The sequence below is a fragment of the Balaenoptera borealis genome (genome assembly GCF_965194805.1).
Source record: "Balaenoptera borealis genome assembly, chromosome: 15".
Classification (NCBI taxonomy): Eukaryota; Metazoa; Chordata; class Mammalia; order Artiodactyla; family Balaenopteridae; genus Balaenoptera; species Balaenoptera borealis.
The window spans coordinates 89,752,424-89,774,410 of record NC_138871.1 but is presented as its reverse complement, the minus strand read 5'-3'; the positions used below and the strand labels follow the sequence as shown (position 1 = coordinate 89,774,410).

Here is a 21,987-nt window from a genome sequence, read left to right as displayed (position 1 = left end):
TCCTGCAAAGCTCTTGTTTCCTATATTCATGAACACAATTTCAACTGGTAGGAAAGCCTCCTAAAATAGGTAGGAAGATTTTGCTTGGCTCCTATATGTGGTTGAAGGACTATTTTCACACTTTAATTTCCACAAGGAAAAAAATTCTAGTAGTTTGCATAATACACATATAATGCCATACATAAATGGTACAAGGTAGGTGTTTTTAGTTTGACATTTTCTTAAGTGACACAGAGAGCTCACGAGAAATATCTATTTATATAGTTTTGCCTGTATTCATTTCCAAATACTTCAGTAAAGATGGAAAAAAGGAGAACTAAAAAAGAGGGTTTGTATATAAAGATGGGATATATCTGGGATAGAATTGGAATAGAATTGGGATGGTGCTAAGAATTAGTTCATCTTACACTGTGATCTAGTTATGCTTTGTTATTATTGTCGATAGATTTCTTTAGAAATCTAAGTTCCCCTCAGTTGTAACCCAGACACACCTGCCATGCATCAATTTTTTTTTATCAGAGATGCTCCATCCTGCTCTGGTTCCAGCAGTGATAGTTTGGTGGTTGTTATGGAAGCGACTTTTATTAGGCTGTAAGGAGTATCTCTAAAGCCCCAGCGACCTCTGCAGACCTGCCTGTCCCCCTTCTAATGCAGACCCTCCTTTCCCAGGCACCACGCGGCCACCTTCATTTGGGAAGAGAATAGCTTCCCTTCCTGGTGAGGTGCTGCCCCCTGGGAGGAGGGAGGGGAGTATTTTTGCCACTTTACAGAAGAGAAATGGAGACGACAGCGTGGTCCAGATGGTGCGAGAAGGGGGGCCTCTTGGAGGCACCTGGGTCCCATCCCACTGTTCACTCTAGGAGCGTGTGCTTTCCCTGCGCCTTCTCAAAATAACCGATTAGACTCACTGTACGCCTCCGTCCCAACACGCTTTTTAGTCTTCGTTTGTACCTTAGGAGGATCCCAAGGTGAAAGAAACTCATAAATATGACAACATTCCACCCAAAGCACTGGATTCTATTTTTTACGCCAAAGAAGGAAGGAAGAAACCAAAGGCAGAACCTTTAATCCAAAGCGGGGCAGGTAATGTGAAATTCTGTGTTGCTGTCGGCAATTCGAAATGCTGCCGGGTCAGGAATCTGCTTTTCCAGACCAATTTCATCCTGCAAAGATATGACTTGTAACGATCTGATTTAAAAACCCGACTCGTAACTGTCTGACTTGTTAATAAATTGTTCGGCATGTAGGGCCGTGGTAGGGGGAGTAGAAAAGCAAAATTGCAGGGCTGAGGGCGATGGGATTCTCCTACTAGGAAGCCCTCCAAGATAAACGCAGGATTTAAAAGTAATCCTGTCATCTCTGTGGACCTCTGGGAGGGCATATTTTCCCTTAAGGACCAATGACACTGAAAACAGCCAACAAACATATCAACCTTTTGAGGGAAACATGAACATAAAAGCCATCCGAACCCGTTGTTCGGGTTTACTTTTTGAGTATGAGAGACATTTAAAAGATTAAACTTCAGAAGTAATTTTAAAGTGAAATAATTTAAAATACACTCCTTTCAGTCCTACTCCTAGTCTTACTACTGTTGCTACTACCACTAGTATTACTGTTACTACCATTACCAGTACTACTGTTACTACTACTGTTAGTAGTTAGCAGTAGCTCCTACTATTATCAGCTCTGACTGGGGGCCAGGCTCTGAAGGAGGTGCTTTCTGTGACTGTGTCATCTGTAGGTGTGACGGACACTTACAAGACTTAAGTCCCGTGGCTGGTCGTGGAGAAGAGGGGGGGTGGCGGGAAGGAGGGCTTCTCTTGCCGTCTCTGCAGCATCTGACAGGTTTGGAGGTCACTTGTCTTAAGCTGTCTTCTCCCTTGGCTCTCAGTACCATACAGAACGACTCCGGTTTTCTTCTCTTTGCTCCCCGTTTCTTAGCTTCCTGTGTTTGCTTCAGGCTACAGAGCTGGACGTTTCCCTATCGCCTTTCTCTGGCTGCTCGCCGTCTCCTGGCCCCCCCCCCTCCCATGACAGATGCGTCATCCTGCCGTGCACCAGGCGCTGGTCCGGACACGCAGGCGTTCAGGCTTGTTCCTTCCATCCTCGGAGCTCACGGCCTGGCAGGCGAGGCAGATGCGTGAGCACAGAGGCCACGCTGTTCTAATCCGCCCTCACGGGGGTCATCACGGAGCCTACTGAACCTGTACTACCTGAAATTCTGTAGCATATTAAGAGTAATAGAAAATTTAATCACCGAGTGAAATGTCTTTCTTGGGAAAACATACCCTCCAGGAGCGGCCTGGGCCTCCTGGGGGAGCGTGGCGTGCTGGGACTCACATTCCAGCTGTGGCCCTCGTGAGCCTGTGACCTGGGCATCATTCCTTACCTGAAAACAGATGTCGTAGGTGTGTCTGAGGATTGCCATGAGTATTAATATCAAAGGCGTAGATAGAGGAGCCCCTGGGGTTCCCGCCCTCTCCTCTCCTCTTCCATCCCTTATTCTCCAGCCCAGGGCTTGGGGGAAGGTTCTTCCGGGACCGGGGGCCGGGAAGGGCAAGAATGGACCCCGTGAGGGTGGGGAGGCCCAGGGCTCTTGACTGAGGAAAGGGATGGGCTGTGATCGCAGCTTCCCGTTTTGGGTCATCGAGCTCGTCAGTGGCCACATGCGCCTCCTCTTGGATGCTGGAGGCACTGGCGAGCCCACTTCTTTTTCTCCTGCTGTCACCTGTTGCTTCTGATATGGGTGAGGATAAACTTTTCAAGAACCTTGGGATTTTATAGGCATTTAATATTGATACATCCAGTTGTAGTGCTAATTAGATGATTTTATCTGTCAACCAAGCTGAGTGGCTTACAGTGTACAGATTCAACCCCTGTGTCGTTAAAGCCCGGCTCTTGAATATATTTTGAAGTAATGCATCTGTGTGTCCTTAAAATCTGATGTTGGTGTCTCGTGGTTGCTTTGCATTTATTTCTAACTGAATGAACCGAGCGCACACTTGTCAAACGTTCACTGTATTTTGTCTCTGGCCTGAGTTCCGTGGGGGTGGGACACAGGGATGACGGTGACTGCCAGGGTCTGGGACCTTTGTGGAGACAGTGCAGGTGTTGAGGGCCACTGAACCCAGCACCCTGACTGAAGCAAAATCAAGGGTGGTGGGGAAATGGAGGTGAGGTGGTGTGTGGGTCCCGGGGTTCCTTGGCCAGGCCGCCTGCCAGTGACACAAGAAGCTCCAAGGGTGCTGAGTTGTAACTCTGGTTTGGGTCAGAAAAGGTATAATGAACATCGGTTTGAAAACCCTGTCTGTATTATTTTTCTCCAGATGGTGACGTGTATAAAGCCCAGACTCCTAACAAGGAAACCCAAGGAGCACCAGAAGTTAAGGAGGCCCCAGACGTGCATGTGGAGGTGCCTGTGGACCAGGTGGGTGGCGGGCCCCGCAGGACTGTGCCCACCTCCTTCTCACTGCTGCTCCGTCAGCCCTGCCTGCGTCTCATCCCCAGCCCCTCCCCAGAGCTCTCCCTGGCCTCTAGAATGTTCTTTGTCCCCTGCAGTTGGCTACTGCTCATGTTTCAGATCCTATGCTGTGCATTTTCCTGTCTGCCCATCTTTCTCCCCGAGGCTCTTCTGCTGCCAGGACCCTTCTCAGCACACGTCACAGTTTGTGACGGCATATTCAGCTGTATTTGGTACTGGCCCTTTTCCACACTAAGCTGTAAGCTCCATAAGAAGGCGATGGTCTGCTTTGCTCACTTCTGTAGCCCCTGTTCCTAGCAGAGGTCCTGGCAGGTAGAAGGCTCTTAGGAATCATCGGTGGAAGGATGGGATGATGATATAATCAGACCATGTGGTCGGGAATCATGCGTCTGCCCCTTCCTAGCTTCCCGACCTCAGGCCTCGGTCTCCTTGTGCATGCGGCGGAGGCGATGTCACCGTGCAGGTCAGCCTGAGCACCAAGTGAAGTAGTGCACGCGTTAGTGCCCGGTCCAGGGCCTGGCGCACAGTGGACCCTCCCTCTCTGTGTCCCTCCTCCTGGCCTCATGGAGAAGAGAGGTGAGGGGGAGAGGGGCAGGAGGACAGGAAGGGAGAGGTGATGGGGAGAGGGGCAGGAGGACGGGAAGGGAGAGGTGAGGGGGAGAGGGGCAGGAGGACGGGAAGGGAGAGGTGATGGGGAGAGGGGCAGGAGGACGGGAAGGGAGAGGTGAGGGGGAGAGGGGCTGACTTCGAGGCCTGGTGCCTGGACAGGAGCAGAAGCAAAGGGCCCCAGGCCCGAGGCGGAGGCCTGGGTTCCAGCTGGCTCTGCCCCCTCCCCCCGGTGCACCCAGCAGGTCTCCAAGGCCCCTGGGCCCCAATCCTGGGCCTCGAAGGGGAGTCTGTGCCAGGTAAGCTCCGAAATGCATGACTTTGCCTCTGGTATCTACCTGGAGGCATTAAAGGTCCACTTCCAATTATTGGCTTTTGAGAAAATAATTTATATTCTGTATAAGGTCAGTATTAGCGTTTGAGTCCCATTTTTGTTCCTCTTAAATAAAGTAGGTCCCAGCCCTGCGCTTGCCCCAGATCACAGGAACCAGCGAGCTTTCCTGCTCCTCTTTCAGTACTAATCACTCTTCACCTTGTCATTTATTTTTAACTTCTGCAATTTTTTCCCTGTGATATATTTTAAAAATGTCATAACTCTGTCTTCATGTAGTAGCCTTCCACTTCCTCTTGACATTTTGAGCACTTTTCTCATATGTCCTGTTGTATTTCCTAAATTACTAGTAATATTATTCTTTTCCTCGACATGACAAAAAATGACCCAAAGATTTGGTCTTCTCTTAAAACCCAAACTAACAGTTCAAAGAATTTTATAGTAATAATATTAAGACATTTTAGGCAGTTACTTTTTTATATCAAATTTATCATCCCCACACTTCCACCTCCAACATGAATTATTGTTATTGATCTATTATTGTGTGTTTTCTGGGTTGTACACTGAGAGTGTCTGGCACAGTTTTAAACGGAGGTAAAGTCCTAGTGTGACAAATAGTGTTTCCGTAACTGTTTGGGAACGGTAAACGTAAATTTCCGTTGCTAGCGTTATTTGAGTTCCATTGTATTCGCGGCTGTGGAGTGAGATGGATTTCCCCAGGCTGGTGTGTAGTGGGAGGGAAGAAGAGGTTTGATGGGGGGAAGCAGTGTCCACACCACACGACCGGGACCGCACACCTGGAGACCTGCATGAGAGGTGCTGGTCTTCATTTGTGTTCTGGTGGTGGGTAAGCTCTCAGAGCCACTGGTTTCCTTCTGGAAGGAGGGGAGGATACTTGTTTTCATGCCTTTAGGACTTTCTGGTTCATAATGAAGAACGGTTTGGACTTTATATTAAACTATTTGATTACGGTGGTGCCTTTTATCATAACCTGGAGCGCTTTTCTCATGCTTTTGAGTGACTGGCTTTAAGCTGTGGGCGTCTCATCATTTCCCGAATGGCTGGTAGCTGCAACATTGCGCTTTCTCCACTTTTGTGTTGCCGGAAAGATAAAATGTTACAAAATATAACATCCCAACTAGTCAATTTATGAATTTGGAGTCAAACTGTGATGGGCGAAGGGAACCTCAGGAATGAGGACCCCTCCGGGTCCAAGGGGGCAGGTGTGGTTTGTTCAGCCTGTTGGCAGCTGATGACACCTGTGAATAACAGGGTCGCAGGTCAGGGTTGAGGCCACTCAGACCGTCCTGCAGCAGCCTCGGCCCGTGACACTGCACTCCCGCTGCTGAGTGAAGGTTGAAGTTGAGGTTCGGATGAGTGTGGAAGGTGGGCTGTCCCTTGTTCCTGCCAGGTGACATCGTGTGACATCCGCTTTTTCTGTGATGGTGAGCGAGGCTGACTGTGGCCGCCTAACCTTCCCTTCACTCCAGTGCCGAGAAGCTTCCCCCCAGGACTTCTGAGTCGGTCAGGAACTCCTTGGAACGGTGCAGCGAGGGCAGGAGTGTCAGGTGCTCAGCGGTAAAGAGACGCCATCAGCTGCTTAGACTGTTCGTCTTCCTGGCGGTCCAGGGGGGCTGTTAGCGGTGCCTTTTGACCTGCTCTCTGATTCCTAAGATGCTCCCATTTTTCTGGCTCTGTCTCCCGATTGTTTTCTCTTTAATTTACCCACAGAGTGATACATACTTCCAACCAGACGTGTCACTTTTTCTGTCCTCCTACGTCAGCCACTTGGTTTTCCACCACCTGACACCTTTGCAGTTGATTTCAAAGAGCCGCTCATTTTCCTGCCTACGTTGGAAGGTGCATGCTTACATTCCAGGGCCTCTGGTCGTAAAAGCTTATTCTCGAGAACAAACTTGACATTGAGACCCTCGTAGAATTCTGTTGACACCCATCTTTGGCTCATGAGAGAATCAAGATCGAGGTGCCGGGTTAGAGAAGCTGTGCTCTGAGTTAATGGAGTGATTTCAGTGCCTGTATCATGAATGGTGAAGCTCAAGCCACCGAACCCTGTTTGTCCTGAACCAAGCGGTTCCTGAACAGGACGAAAGGCTAAGCTGTGGAAAATATAATGAAAGTGCAAGGGAGACAATGCTAGGGATTGAGACTGGCTGTGGCATGACATTAGAAAGCGTTTTACTGAGGGTCAGCCATGGTGACAGGGATTATGGTCCATGGTCTTTAGTCACCTTTTTCCTCTTCTGTGCTGCACTGTCTCCTTTTGAGTTTTCACTTTTAAGAAATTATGATTTGCTTTCAGTGTCTTGTTTCTCATTGGCTTTAGTAGCGGTTAATGTATCCCCTTGCCATCCACCGCCCCCTCCAGCCTTTCTCTATCCGAGCTTGAGTGGAGGACAAGGGTGATTGAGTTAACTGTCTGCTTTATCAGCTTTGATTCTCCCAGAGTGTTGACTTTTTACACCAGCTTCTATTTTAAAGTCCTGAGTTATTATACCTCAATGTTAAGGAAACAATTTTTAGCACTTGTAATATGCACAAAAGTGACATCCAGATATTAAGACATTGATGTTGAAGTTCTGTCTGATTTAAGGACTACATTTGTCACAAAGTAATGTCTTCTGCCAGATTTAAGATTATATTTATTTATTTAATATTTTTAAAATTAATTAATTAATTTATTTTTGGCTGCGTTGGGTCTCCATTGCTGTAATGCGGGCTTTCTCTGGTTGTGGCGAGCGGGGGCTACTCTTTGTTGCGGTGAGCAGGCTTCTCATTGCGGTGGCTTCTCTTGTTGTGGAGCACGGGCTCTAGGCACGCGGGCTTCAGAAGTTGTGGTGCACGGGCTTAGTTGCTCTGCGGCATGTAGGATCTTCCCGGACTAGGGCTCGAACCCGTGTCCCCTGCATTGGCAGGCGGATTCTTAACCACTGCACCACCAGGGAAGCCCCCTATATTTATTTTTATAAGTACTTTAAAAAGAGAAAAATGCCTAGAATTGCAGTCTCTGTTTAGCCAGGACCCTGACCTTTAATTCCTTTTGGGGGAAATAGTTCAGCATCTCTCTGCACATGCTCAACTCTATTTTAGCAGAGTAGCTTTACGATATCATTTTGCAGCAGGCAATAAGCAGGTGTATAAACCCCAGGTCTGCAGTTGATGCATGAGAAGGCTTGACTGAAATCACAGTGGACTGAGTCCAGGTCTGACCTCTGCTGAAATTCACTTATTTTCAGGAGTCCCAGGGAGTCCGACAGGAAGAGAGAGGGCCTTTCCTTAGATTCTCCAGCAGCTACCAGAGTGGTCACCTTCCACTGTACTTCCCGTAATTCACTTCACTCCAGAGACAAGCTAAGAATAAGACACTAACTGAAGTAAAACCAAAATAATGTAGACTAATTAGGAGAAGGTCCGTCTAAATTTGTGTAATCTCTGAATTGTTTAATTAGAAAAAACATAACGCAGCTTTAAAGCTTTGTTACTTTCAGCTGCAGAGTGGCTCAGACTAAGCTCATATCTGTCCCTGGGGTTCCCACATTAATGAATAAATTAAAAAGTGTAATTAGCACTACTAAGATGCCTTTAGCTGTAAGGAACAGAAAACCTAAGGAGAAGTGGCTTAAACAATAGGAGACGCTTACCACGCATGCCCTAGAGGTCTAGAGGCTCCCGGCAAAAGCTGCAAAGGTTCCAGAGTTGCAGCCCAGCGGCTTGTGGGGTCACTGAGGGCTCATCTTCCCAGGGCTCCCCTGCCTTCCTCAGCACGTTGACTTTCGGCTTCTGGCTTGTTTCCTTAAGACGTTACTTAGGCTCTGGGCGGTACACGGAGACACGTGAACATCCACAAGAAGGAGAGAGAGACCGTTTCCTTCCCTGAGACTTCTGCAAATAGTGAGAAAAGTCTTTACTACATATTGCTGAATCAGTGAACGAGTCAGTGATTGGCATCACGTCAATTATTCTGTGAAAGAATGTGCTTCTAACTTCTCTTTAAGTGCAGTTTGAGCAGCCCCAGCGAGCTTTCTTCATCACGGTTCCTTCTCTGTGTAAACCATAGGGAGAGAATGCTCATGCAGTCAGGGTCTGAGTTCTCAGAAGGTTTGGGTGACTGAGGTCTGGGCTAATGGGATCGACTGTATTGAACACACTTGTCTACACAGCCGCAGAGCTCAGCGCTGCACATTCGGGGGTCAGCTGGCAGGAGCTGTCGGGTCACTAACATCAGTTCTGGTCACTCGGTAAGAGCTGGCTTCTCCACCCACTCTAGCTCAGGTGTAGCTACGCGACCTGCCATCACCGATGACGGGTGACACTTCCAGGCAGAGGCATTAAGAGCCAGCGTGGACTTGGCCATGTGCCTTCTTTGCCTCTGAGGTCGTGGAAACAGCAGGGCTCGGAGTCTCCTGGGTGGTTGATGAACGGGAGGCCCTCACCAGCCCACCTGTTCCCACTGGCACAGACACGTAATTGAAGGAACCCCCATGGGCACCTTTATTTTGGCCCCAGAACCAAACGATTTGCCCCCGGCGTGGAGAGAGTTTCCAGGATACCAAGTATGATAGCTTGTTGCCTTTTGCCAGGAAGTTATGACAACCGGGAGATTATCCACAAGGGGAGTGCACACGTGGCCAGGCCCTGGTGGTGTCTCTTGGGCTCAGAGGAAGAGGGTGCTGCTCAGGGTCCCCAAGGGCGCGCTGAGAAGTACAGAGGTGTCTGCAGTGACCACTCTCTCTGTTTTACACAAAAGGGATTTATAGTGTCTCCAAGTTTTCTCCAACAATTTTATTAAACAGGTTTGTTACCAAAAGTGGCGTCTGGCTGTTCGCTGCTCCAAAGCCAATACTCGAGGGCAAAGTTGGTGGAAAGGAAAGTTTGCTTTATTCTGGAGGCTGGCAACTGCGGGTGGGCGGTGGGAGGGTGGACTCGTGTCTAAAGGCCGATTCCCGCACCGCTCACAATCAGGGGGCAAGAGCTTTTATAGACGGAGGGCGGGGGCTTCATGCAGAAACAGCACAGTCGGCTCTGACGGTCATCTTGAAATTGGTCATTGGTGCTCTGACCAGCGTCATCTTGGTTGGTTTAAGTACAGTTAGTCTTCAGTTCCAGGGTCGGTTTGTTCCCACTTCTTTGAGGCCAATTCTCGGAATTGTGGCAGCTTGTGTCATGGCTACAGTCTGGTCATCATGGAGTTAACTTCTCCCACCTGGTGGGGTTTTCAGTGTCTACAAGACGGCTCCCAGGACACGGCTCAGATTATTATCTATAGCCCTTGAGGAGGGACTAAAGGTCCTTGACTCTGCTTATGACTAAACTATTATTATTTTGTCCTGTTGGACTGTTTTCCTTCGCTTTGCATGTTCTCACTTCTCTGATTAAAGTTATTCTTTGGTTAGAGTTTTCCTGCAGACAAAAGGCAGGCAGAAGACATGGAGGGGGAAAGACTATAGGGTCCCGCTCCATTTCAGGCTGGCCCTTGGTTGGAGGAGCCAAAGGTAAATATGCAGAGCAGACGCAACCTTGGACTTGAAGTAACCACTGTGGAAAAACTGGTGACTTTTCAGCTTTACCTGTAGAAATGGTCAGAAAGTCACATGGCTTCATGCACTCTTTGCTTCCTTAAAGGACTTTGACACAGGTTGACTGCGACTAAATCTAACACATGGCGTATTTTCTCCCCAGAAACCAGCCGAGATCGTGAAAGAAGAGACACATGGTCACATGCCTAATTTTGAAAGCAACAAAGTGAGTTAATTCTACTTTTATTTTGTACTTGACGGCTTGAGGCTAAGGCGCCTTTTTATCCTTTTAACATGTTGGGTGGAGCTCTTGTTTGATGGAGAAGGGGTCAGAGAGCCAAGTCATTCCAGGATACGAATCAGCATAGGGTTGGACCAGAGTGTTCCTCTTCTGCAGGCTGTACCTCACATCAGGTCTCTTGTGTGCCAGAAATTACAGGAATAGTTTTCATGGCTTCTACACTAGTCTTTACCACCTTTTACTATACTTCCAGTCACAGACTGAAAAGCTTTTTTTCCCAACAACTTTCAAGATATATTTTTAGAGGGGGAAGAAGGAGAGGAAGGAAGGAGAGGGGAACCGTGGCAGCAGGCGTGGGGAGGCTCCGTTGTCCCGGATACCTTGGACACTGGTTTTGTGGGTTGTCAGTGCTGTGTAAACGGCACGTCTTGGCTGAGGACACGAGCAGCACACGCGCTATAGATGGCAGCATGAGCTCGCGCAGAACGCACTCTGTGGTTTGTGTTTGTCCAGTTGCTTTACGTGTGCCGTCAGTGCAGGAAGCATGTTTCCTCCATGGTACGTGATGAGATTACGTGACTGATCTGTATAAAATATGTGTATTGGGAAAACAGAATTTACTTTTAATTTTTTTTAAAATAAATTTATTTAATTAATTTATTTATTTTTGGTTGTGTTGGGTCTTCGTTTCTGTGCGAGGGCTTTCTAGTTGTGGCGAGTGGGGGCCACTCACTATCGCGGCCTCTCTTGTTGCGTAGCACAGGCTCCAGACGCGCAGGCTCAGTAGTTGTGGCTCACGGGCCCAGTTGCTTCGCGGCATGTGGGATCTTCCCAGACCAGGGCTTGAACCCGTGTCCCCTGCACTGGCAGGCAGATTCTCAACCACTGCGCCACCAGGGAAGCCCACTTTTAATTTTAATTTTTAAAATTAAATTTTTAAAATTAAAAGCCCACTTCTAATTTTTTAATCGAGGGATATTTGACAACTAAAACTCGTATATTTTTAAGGTGTACAATTTGATATATGTATCCATTGTGAGATAAGCACCGTGATCAAGCTAATTAACATAGCCGTGCGTGTGTGTGTGTGTGTGTGTGTGTGTGTGTGTGTGTGTGTGGTGAGAACATTCAAGACAAAATTTACGTTAAATATACAATTCATGTAGCGAAGAAGCAGACTTTTGGGAGCTAGTTTTTAAGATTCTGTCTCTGGATTTTCTTTTCAAGGTGGTTTCTTGCTTTTAAGTTTCTGGCCCCAGGCAGGAGGTCATGTAACACATCTGGGCTATTGAGTCTGTCCTGATGGCAGACTGTGAAGAAATCTGTGGGTGTGGTGGCATCGCAGGTGATCCTCTTCTGCCCTGAGACGTGCCCCGCACTGTCCTGCCTCCGCGTTAGGAAGAGGGAGCAGAGTCGGCTCCTGGGTCCTGCCCACCTTGGAAAGGGGTGTTTGTGGGAAAGGACGTGGGTCCTCAGGAAGTTTGTTCGGGTTTTTCAGCGTGAAAGGAGTTTATGATCTGAGACAGACAGTTAGAGGAAATCATCTTTCAGACGATTCTCTTTCCTTCCTTATAGTCTTAAATATTTCTGACCAGGAGGAGGTGTCAGGGAAAGGTATACTGTCTGTGTGTGGATGGTTAGGGAAGCCTTTCAAATGTGGAGGGACGAGGCTGCTCACGGCGGCTGACGAGTGTAAGACCGTGTCTGGGGTGGGAAGACGGTGGTCCCGGGGCACTGGGGGTCGAGGGGCCGAAGGTCACCTGCTTGCTTCGGGGCCGTGAAGGAAAGGGTGCTGTTACGATTCAGCCACGGAGTAGCCGAATGCCATGTTTTAATGGAAACATGGCACCGGTGTATTTTGCCTGCATTGAGTTTATACTATCACTTGGATATCTGTGCACACTGGCTGTGGACATTCATCATCTATGCTGTGCTGACTTGTTCTGTAACTATATCTCCTCTGGCCTCTGGGAGCATCTTGTGCATTAGCTGCTGACATCAGTCAGTAGGCTTAATTTCTTAGCGTGAATCAAAGGGTTTTTCTCAATGCCAGCAATATCATTGGAATAATGGCAAATCCAAGCGCCTCGTTTGCAGCTATCTGGGTTAAGAACCTAAGCTTTTGGGGAAGGAAGGTGATAAAGAGCAACTGAGCCTCCTTCTCTTGCCCAGACACGGGTGACTTATGTCGGGCAGAAGGGCTGGATCGAGCAGACGCATCTTCACGGAGCCTTTGCCATGGGCTGGGCACGTGCTGGCCCCTGTCACTCACGTCCCAGCCCACCCACACATCACTCTTTCAGGTGGTGCCAATCCCCGCTTTATAGACTCAAAACCAGTGAGATGGAGAGATCTGAGAGGGAATCTGCCGCGCCAGCAGTTAGAAGGCAGGGTGCTTGGCTTTGAACCCAGTTTTGAACGATTCCAAAGCATGTGTTTCCTCCCCAGCGAACCACGCGTCTGATTCCTCAGAGGAGACATCCCCTGCGTCATGCTTGCTGGTCTAACCCCTCCCAAGACAGGTGCTCTGTGATGTTCAGGGCTGGGTTCACGGTGTGTAACTCTCCAGGATGTTTTAGTCCTGTCAGGTCCACAGGACTCCGTCTCTGCTTCAGCACGAGCTGAACAAAAACTTCGCTGGTGTGAAATGCCCCATGGAGTTGAAGGTCGTCAGCCCTAAAATCTAGCCCATGCTTTTATGGGCTCAGAAAGAGAGCAAGCATTGTATAAGCATGGCAGTAGCTAGTAATACTAATAAAGAGAAATATTACTCAATTAACACTTCCTGGCCGATAGGCCACAGTGATCTGTGTCTCTCAGTGAACTGTGGTTTTATTTGGCATTTCACTTGTCTGTTCACTTGAAAAATTGATCCTGTGATATTTATTTGACATTGAATGTATAGATTTCTCAGGTATGTGGCTTCTGGCTTGACCACCTCTCCCAAACAGATCGTGAAATCCTTAAGGGGCTGATATACATACTTTACGGTGTCTAGGACAGTGTCTTATATGCAGTAGGTGGTTCATAAATTTTGTGGACTTGCTTCACGTTACCTGTGACTAAGTTGCTTAAACCGAAGTATGTGATCCTGGGGTAAAATGGTAATGACCTTGCGAAGTTGTAAGACAGCATATTGTTATGAACATTATTTAAAAATACATATTTTATTTCTGATGTTGGATCACAAGGGTCTCTGTTTCATTTTGTTAGGATTTTTTAATGGTAAACTATGTATAGCATAAAATTTGCCATTTTGACTGTTTTTAAGTGTACTTTAAAAAATTCAATGGTGCCATTAAATTCAGGGACATTAGGTACATTTTCAGTGTTGTACAAGCATCACCACAGTCTATAGCCAAACTTTTTCATCTCCCAAACAGAACCTCTGTGAGCATTAAGCACTGTTTCCCTGTTTCCCCTCCTCCAGACCTGACTCTGCTGTCATTTATGCATTTAAAACAACCTCCGACCAAAGGAGCTATTTAGACGTAGGTATTAGGAGCAGATCCCACTCACCCCGGCCCAGGGAATTTCAGACAAGTGCATTTATTTTGTCATTATGTATGTCACGGGCACAGAATTGGGTGAAATCAAAATCAAACACCAAAGTGGACCCGTGCTGTGACATTCCTTCATTCTCAGAATGCTTTAAATATGTTAATTACACAGTCAGGACAGCTCTTCCGATATCTGACACTTTAATAATATTTTCCTTCTTAAAAAATGGAATGTTACCGACGTCAATTAACTAATTTGAAACTTTATGTGAACTTATAAAGATGACATGTGTACCTTTCCCCTTTACCTATTTCAAACTGCGTTCCTGACACACATTTTTAATTAAATTGGGTGCTTGAAAACTGTCTGCGTTGAGGAAGACTGCAATTTCTCCAGTCCTTTTAGCGCCTGATTTGTTTGGATCCATTGATTGTAAGGCAGTTTATGTGCAAGCAGCACTTTTTAATTAAAGCTGCCTGCTAAGTTTGTAAAACAATGTGTAAAAATTTTGAAAAGATTCAGTCCCTTTCCAAAGGGCCGTGAAGATGAATCTGCGGCCCATGTGTTTAGGGCTGTCCAAGCCTGGCAGGTATTCCTGTCTGCGGGCAGGTTTGTGCAGGAGTGGTCCGGCCTCTGGGACTCTAAGCCTTTTAATCTGACTCTGAGATCTGGGTTATCAACATTTTAATCGGTTTTTAGCTTTTCCTACCTTCGAAAAGGTTATACATATAAAAATTTCATGGGTAATTTTATGTATTCATGAAGCAAAGAGGGAGAGAGATTGACTTTAATATTTTGGGTGCTTGAGTTTTTCTTGTGTGGAGATTATCTTGGCACTTTCTACCTCCTTTTGTGCTGTTTCCTGTGATGGATTAAGTTTCGTGAAGGAAGAGTTCATTTTACTGTATTCTGAGCACCTTTCACATCGCCTGGCACGAAAGAGTATGTGGTCTTGAATTTGATCAAGCACCTTGAGCACAGGAGGTAACTAACTATTGTGTAGTTGTGGCGGCAGCTTCAGGGGCAGTTTGAAGAACTCTGGCCCAGAGGCGGGATTATGGCAAAGCCAGGGCCCCGAAGTGATTCCCAGTAGAGAGGACTAAAACTGCAGCTGAATAGTCAGTGAATCTCCAGAGACTGTGTCTTAAGAAGTAATCAAAGCCTCGACCTTTCTTTACAGGAAAGTTAAACTCTCTTTGGAAAATACCATAAAGTCAAAAGACAAGCAAAGTATGGAAGAAACTATTTGCAACACAAATTAAATTTTCTTAATTTATAAAGAGCTCCCTAAGCCATTACTATAACCCTATAAAAGAAAGGCAAATGAGACAAATAGGAAATCCACAGAGAAGAATACAAATCTCCAAAAGATGTAAGAAAGTATATCCATGTTATTCCTAATTAAAGAAATGCAAATAATAAACAATGAGTTTATTTTAAAACTTAGATTGACAATGTCCAGCGCTGGGAAGATGCAGGAAGGCAGTGATGCTTCTTAACAGGGCCAAAGTGTAAATTGGTGCAGCCTTTTGGGAAGGGAATTTTGCTCTTTCTATTAAAATTAAATCTGCACATATTTTTTTTAACCATTTCCTTTGCTAGGAATAGTCCACAAATGTACTCATAAATAACAAAAAATAGAAACAAATGAGATATTCACCCTTTGGGGTTGGTTGATTCATTTATGCTTCATTCACACAATGGAAAACACTGCAGCTGTAAAAACAGTAAGGTAGACCCATGTGTACTGAGGGTCAGGGCTCCAAAATATTGTATTAAGTGAAAGAACATCAAGCTGCAACCGAGGATATAATATGCTGTATTTGGTATAAAACTATGGAGCAAGACGCACATAAAAAACAAAGAGTTTAGAATGGGAAGGGGGTAGCGCTTGATGAAATGGAAGGGAAAGAGGAGGCACAAGACCGCAGACACGGTAGCAAGGATGGGGTCAAGGCTTGAGACCCAAGTCCTGAGTGATATTTACAACAAGAAAGAACTTGACCCAACCAGGAAGGTGAGAGGAGATAGGAAAGGTTGGGGATTTATCTGACAATATCCTTCTTGCAGATAGTTGATTACTATATTTATTTTTTTAATAATAGGAAAAAGAAGATGAAAGGCTTTATGAAGATAATGAAAGGAAGGCTTGTATCAACAGATTCTGTAGTTTTGTGTTTCCTCTTCTGAAGACAGACCTTACAAGATAATCAGAGGATTCCAAAACCTTGTCAGGTGCTTTTTAGAAATAGAACGTCTTCTCCATCATACACCATCGCTCTGTTCCCCAGAGGCAGAAAACGGACTCAGAGGAGAAGAAACGCTAAGGCACTTCAAGCAGGTGGATGGATCCACTCTAAGGGCAGATAAAAAACAGGGCAGGGAAGACTCCTTTGGGGTCATGCATCAGGTGACTGCCCCCCAAGTCATCTGCCATCAGGCACCCGAGACGCTCACCCGGGTTGTCCAGGAAGTCAGGGAACCCACACCCTCCCTGCTGTGGGGCTCAGGATGGAACGTGTCCCCAGGGTGAGGGCACCGGAGGAGGGCGGGCTCCCTGTACCACGAGGCTCACGGCCCCCCGGGAAGGCAGGGCTCTGGCCAGGCAGCTGGCCCCCCGTGGCCAGCGGAGGCGCGTCTGACTCTGTGGTGTTGCTCTCCAGGAGCTGTGTCCTAGGTAGAGTCAAGCTCTCTCTGTTACTTGTTAAATGATTAAGTGGTCATGATGGTTTTTGTCTGAGCACATCAGAGTTTATTTATTTATTCCTAATTTCACTTAGATTCCTCATCACTCCATAAAAATAAAACAAAACAAACAAAAAAATCCTGGGCCATAAATACTAATATTTGGGAAGGTTACCTAATCAAAACCAGCACATGGAAGCCACTTGGGGTTTGACATCAGATTGGTCTAGAGCTGCATGCTCATCTGTCACTCACCCTGTGTGACCTTGGGAAAACCCCTTAATATTTCAGAGCCTCAGTTTCCTCTGCTGCAAGTTTGTTGTTCGATAGTTTATAACCAAATCAATATTTTATCCATTATTAGCTCCAGGACTAGAGCTAATATGGATAAAATAGTCTCGATGCTATGCTTTTTATTTATGTTATTAGAAATAACGAATCGTAAGAGAATCCTGACGGTGTCTGGGGAGAGAGCACACACGTGAGCTACAGTTCTGTTTGTGAATATATTTCTAACATGCAGATGTGCACGCAGCCATATAAAAGAGCACAAATTCCAGTTTTAGTGCCTCTATTAGTATGCAGGTGTCCTTTGTTAAGTAATTTTACCTCTCTGCACCTCATTCATTCAATCAACAATTATTTTACACATTTGCAGGTTTACTTACCTCGAAAGAATCAATTGAGACAATGGATTTGAAAGTTCTCGAAAAGTATAATATATCTATGTTTAAAACGATGTTTATATTATTTATATTTAAGCTAAATAATGAAAGTACATGTTTTCCAACTGGGAAGTAGACACTGGGTTGTTCCCACTCTTAACTCTGGTTGAAATCAGTGGAATCAATTTTACCTGGCATTCCGTCCTTTGGAAGGAACTCTCAGTGACCAGCCTGTGCTGGAAAGATCATAGTGTGTGTTCCCCGTGATGTCCCTGTAAATTTAAGTAACATCCACTTGGCTTTTAGTGTCCAGTGATTCTCTGGAAAATTTATCATTTGTTTGGTGTAGGTGTTACTTGCTCTTTTAATGGGAATGTTTTACCAAACACAGTGGATGAAAAGTGTAGACTTTGGACACATGTCAACTGTGTTGTGAACACAGTTTCACTTCCCTGAGCCTCAGTTTCTTTATTTGGAAAACTGGGATAATTTCTAACTTGTAAAGTCAGTATAAAGATTAGAAATAGTCGTAAAGTGCCATATACAGTGCGTTGAGAGTTAATTATAGCTACTGTTATTACTGTTATTCTCCAGTCTCATCATGGTTTCTACCAGAGGTTTCAGGTCCTGCGAAGCAGGAGTTTGAATTTATATTTTCATTTTTCTCAGCATCAGGCACATATACTCATAGTTGGCATTAATTGTATTTTTAAATTGAATTTTCTTCTATGATATCTCATGTTTTAACATTAAAAATACTTTATCAAACTATAAACAATTCATATTTATTGTAGAATTAGTAGCAAATACAGACAAGAAAAAAGTAAAAACATTGAATTCCTGTTTAGAATCTGATTTCACTTTTGTGTATATTCTTCAAGACTGTTTTCCTTTTATCGTTTTATGTAGCATATTAAAAGGATCGTGACTTTGCTGATAATAGAAAAGTTTATTTGAACAAGCACCATGAATCAATATTGAGGATATTTTTAACATTTAACAATTTTTCTCAATACACTCGGAATGCTGATTTTATTCATTTGAAATAAATTTAAATGTTTTGAACAAAGCTGCCATTCACATTAAAAAAAAAACCAAAAAACCAAAAAAACCGACTTATGAATCAGGTGCTTGCATTGAATTCTTCCAGAGCAACGTTCCTAGTTTCCCTTCTTGGATGTCATCTGTTTTGACCATTTAATCTCATGCCAGCATTAAAAAAGACAGTTTTATTTCTGTTTTACTGGAATATTCAATTTGATTTCTCATTGGTAATATTTTTGTGATTGCAGTGAAAAATTGAGAGCCTTAGGAAGAGTACAGTTGACCCTTGAACTGCGCGGGTCCACTTATGTGCAGCTTTTTCAGTAGTAAATATTACACTACTGCACAACCCCGCCGTGGTTGTTTGAGCCCGTGGATGTGGCACCTCGGATCGGGAGGACTGGCAGCCCTAACCCACAAGTTGTCCAAGGGTCAACTGTAAACAGTTGGCAGAATTTAGCCAGTAATACATTTAAAAATGTAAACTAAAGTTTAAGTCTTGAAACTAGATGTGGAATTACTCTGTTTCTATCCTGCATTGGCTGATAATAACTGAAACCCAACATCAACAAAGGACACTCAGACAGCCTGGTGTGCAGGTTGGTGGTCTGAGTTTGTCCTGCGTTGTAGGACGTAATCAGAACACGTGGACCGCTCTTGACCTACGGGCATCCAGACAGGTTGCCATAGTGACAGGTTCTGGGTACAGAGTGTGTAAGAAGATGAAATGAGAATAGTGAAATTTTTTTTCAAAGGCTTCAAAAATCAAGTATAATCTGATTCGTAAGTGTGCTATCAGTGAAAAAACATTTCTTAGATAAGGTTTTTAGCGTGTGTATTCTTTGATTGATGAGATGCTCTGTCACCTTGTAGAGGTGCATTTTGTACGTTTTACGACAACGTTGTGTATGATTAGATCAAGTTGAAGTCCCTTCAAATGCATGTTGAAGGCGACATTAGGCCAAACCTCAAAACCTGTTGAGCATTATGTATTAAATGCTGTCAATGGGATGGAAAAATAGTAGATACTGTCTGCCTTTGAAGCATTTATAATTTAGCCCACTGGAAAAGCAAGAGAGAAAAAGTACCCAGCAACACATGAATAGAGCTTACCTCTGTTTAAATTTATTCCTTGGGACATATGTAAACTTAAAAAGATGTATACTTGAGTGTCACTTGTTCTGTTAAAATCTTGATGGTTATAAATTGAAACATTGAGAACATAAGCATAAATTGAGAATCTGCTCTCTAGCGTTTGATTTGACAGTGGAGCGCTGAAGATCATTTTGTCTGTAGGGTATTGCCCTAGGCTAGAATTAATGTAAGGCATCCTTCAAGGGCAAGGCTTATATTCTGCACGTGCGGTGGACTTCATAGTTTAATCTTCTTGTCCAAGAATGCCTTTTAATAGTGCTGGGCTGTCGAACCAGAAGTAGCAGTGCCCAGGTGAGAAAAAGTGGCCAGGGTATCTTCAGATGATGGCTGGCCTTGCCGTGCGTGGGTGTGTAGCCTCAGCCTTAAGTAGGTTGCTGGTGGTCGCTTTCCTCCCTGAGTCCACACTTCCTTTGAGCTGGGGGGGCCGGCCCCCCATCCTTCCCCTGAAGAAACGCGACTTCTAAGTTTTCACTTCCGGCGCGATCTTCCGCTCTTTTCCTAATGCTGTGTCTCTAATTAGTTTGCGAGTCACCTCTTCCAAGAAAATCTTAAATTACCCTTTCTCGTCATTTCTTAATGCTCTCTTCTTTTGGCAATCATGCACACTATTTTAATCACGTCATTTTTTCTGATTACCCTCCAAGTTATTGTGTGTGTGCTTACAGGATTTTCAACAGCTCTCTCTTGCGTGCCTGCTGTTTATTTGTCCTACAAGGTGGCAGCTCCTTCTGTAGGGGTCGTGTCTTCTGCGCAGAGTCTCCCCCTCCTTCTCTGCCAAAGAGCATGAATTGTTCAAAATATTCTTAACTGAACAAATCTGGGCCTCCTAGGACTAGAATTTGGCATGAGAAGGAGATCTTGTCCCCTCATAGCTTTTAGTCTTCAGTGTTTCACGTGGTTGAAAAATTGGAAATTTCAAAGCATTATGACTTTGGGTGGAGTCATAATAACAAGAAAATTGGAAAACAAAATAGGACAATGGGTAATTTTGGTGCAATAGAGAACAGGGGTTATCTGTCATTGATGAATGCTATGTGCTTATTTTCTTATAAAAAAGTCATGTTCTGTTTTGCATTTTGGTTTTCTTGTCATTATGACTCAACTTCAAATCAAAACCTCATAAGATGAGGGGTTTTGAAAGAAATGGGCTCTTCCTAGCGTGTGTACCTCTGCTTCAAGTTGCCTGCCTAGGCTAGGAAATGGTGTACTTCGTCCCAGATAAGATCAGATAAAAAAGTGACTTGCTGATATGTTTCTAGCTGTAAAATGAATGATAAGACAGTGAAACCTTTTAAAAAATAATCAAAGTAATGGTTTCTATCAATTAACATAAATCATATTTAAGTGATTTAACATACTTAACAAATGCTGGGCTCAGGACATGAGGCATTTTCCATTGCCTGCAGCTACTGCTGAAAACACCATTAAGCATCTTGCTGAAATAAAATGCATACCAAATCCAAAACAGCAATTTACTCTCGTTGTTATCAGGCAATCAGTAGAGGGATTTCATTTAATTACCTCGGTCAGAAATGCCAATAGAGCCAGGGAGTTTTCGATCTCGCATTGTCTCTCACTCAGGATCTTTGTGACAAAATGAAAACGGCATTGATTCTTTAATTGATTTTTGAAATTCATTGCCTGCCCAATATCTTTACTATTTTTTTTTCTTTTTATTATCTTGATACCACTTTGTCACTACAGCTAAGTGTTTTATTGCTTCCCTAAGAGACAAGGTTAATATCGAACAGCACTGGAGTCTCTAAAACTAAGTGTAAGTCATCAGTAATGCTCAGTGGGATACGGTGAATTAAATATTAAGAAACAAAATTTTTAGAGAATTACATGGCTTCAGAAAAATATAACGCTTGGAGTCCTCTATACATAGGAGATTCATTTGGATTCAAGCAAAAAGAGAAATGTTCACTGTTGAATAGAAGAGGTGCTTTATCTTCAACACAACTGTAGGTATATATTCTGTGTAACACTCTTTGTTAATAAAACAGAAGGTATTGAATTGATGTCTGTTAATAGAACAGACACGAATAAACCAATCTAACTTTTCATACAGTGGGCTCCATCCAAACACTTTTGTTGAATTCATGCCAATTTTAGAAATGACATTTAGGGACCTGAGGAAGGAGATGAAGTGGCTGCAGTCTGGCCTAGAGAAGTAGCAAGTGAAACAATACCAGCAAGTTATAAGAGGAACGTGCTCTGGGGACCTGCTGCCCAGCATGGTGATTATAGCTAATATCTGTGTCGTATCCTTGGAATTTGCTGAGAGCGTAGATCTGAGGTGTTCTCACCCCACGCAGAACGAGGTGATGATGTGAGGTGATGGATGTATTAATTACCTCGAGTGGGGGAATCATTTCATAACCTATACATCCATTAGATCATCCTTAGAAAACATGATGCTGTGCAAACTAAATATATACAATTTTTACTTGTCAATCACACCTCAGTTAAGCTGGAGGAAAAGATCAGCAAATGTGGGCCAGTTTCCACCACCACAAGCTTTGGTGCCTTTGCCCCTGGTTCTAGGCTAAGGACTCACGAGGCCCTCCGAGTGCCCCTTTTCCAGGGGACTCAGAATCCCTTTCAGCGTCCGTGGGGCTGGAGCTCCCTGCCGCTATCCCAGCAGCGGCCTGGGCTCCCTTCCTGCCACCCTCCCAGCAGACCACCTGCCCTCTAAGCCGCTGCCTCTGGGCAGAGGGCAGAATCAAGGCAGCGCTCGTAGG

The 21,987-nt window shown here is 44.9% G+C and overlaps 1 protein-coding gene across 1 annotated transcript in view; it reads left to right on the top strand.

Moving 5' to 3' along the window:
* DCDC2C (doublecortin domain containing 2C) overlaps positions 1–21,987 on the top strand; it is a gene marked incomplete at its 5' end in the record, with an annotated part of 154,232 nt that overhangs the window by 57,615 nt on the left and 74,630 nt on the right. The window contains 2 exon segments of the mRNA XM_082357371.1: positions 3,318–3,427; positions 10,116–10,178. Coding sequence (XP_082213497.1) covers positions 3,318–3,427; positions 10,116–10,178 — 173 coding nt within the window.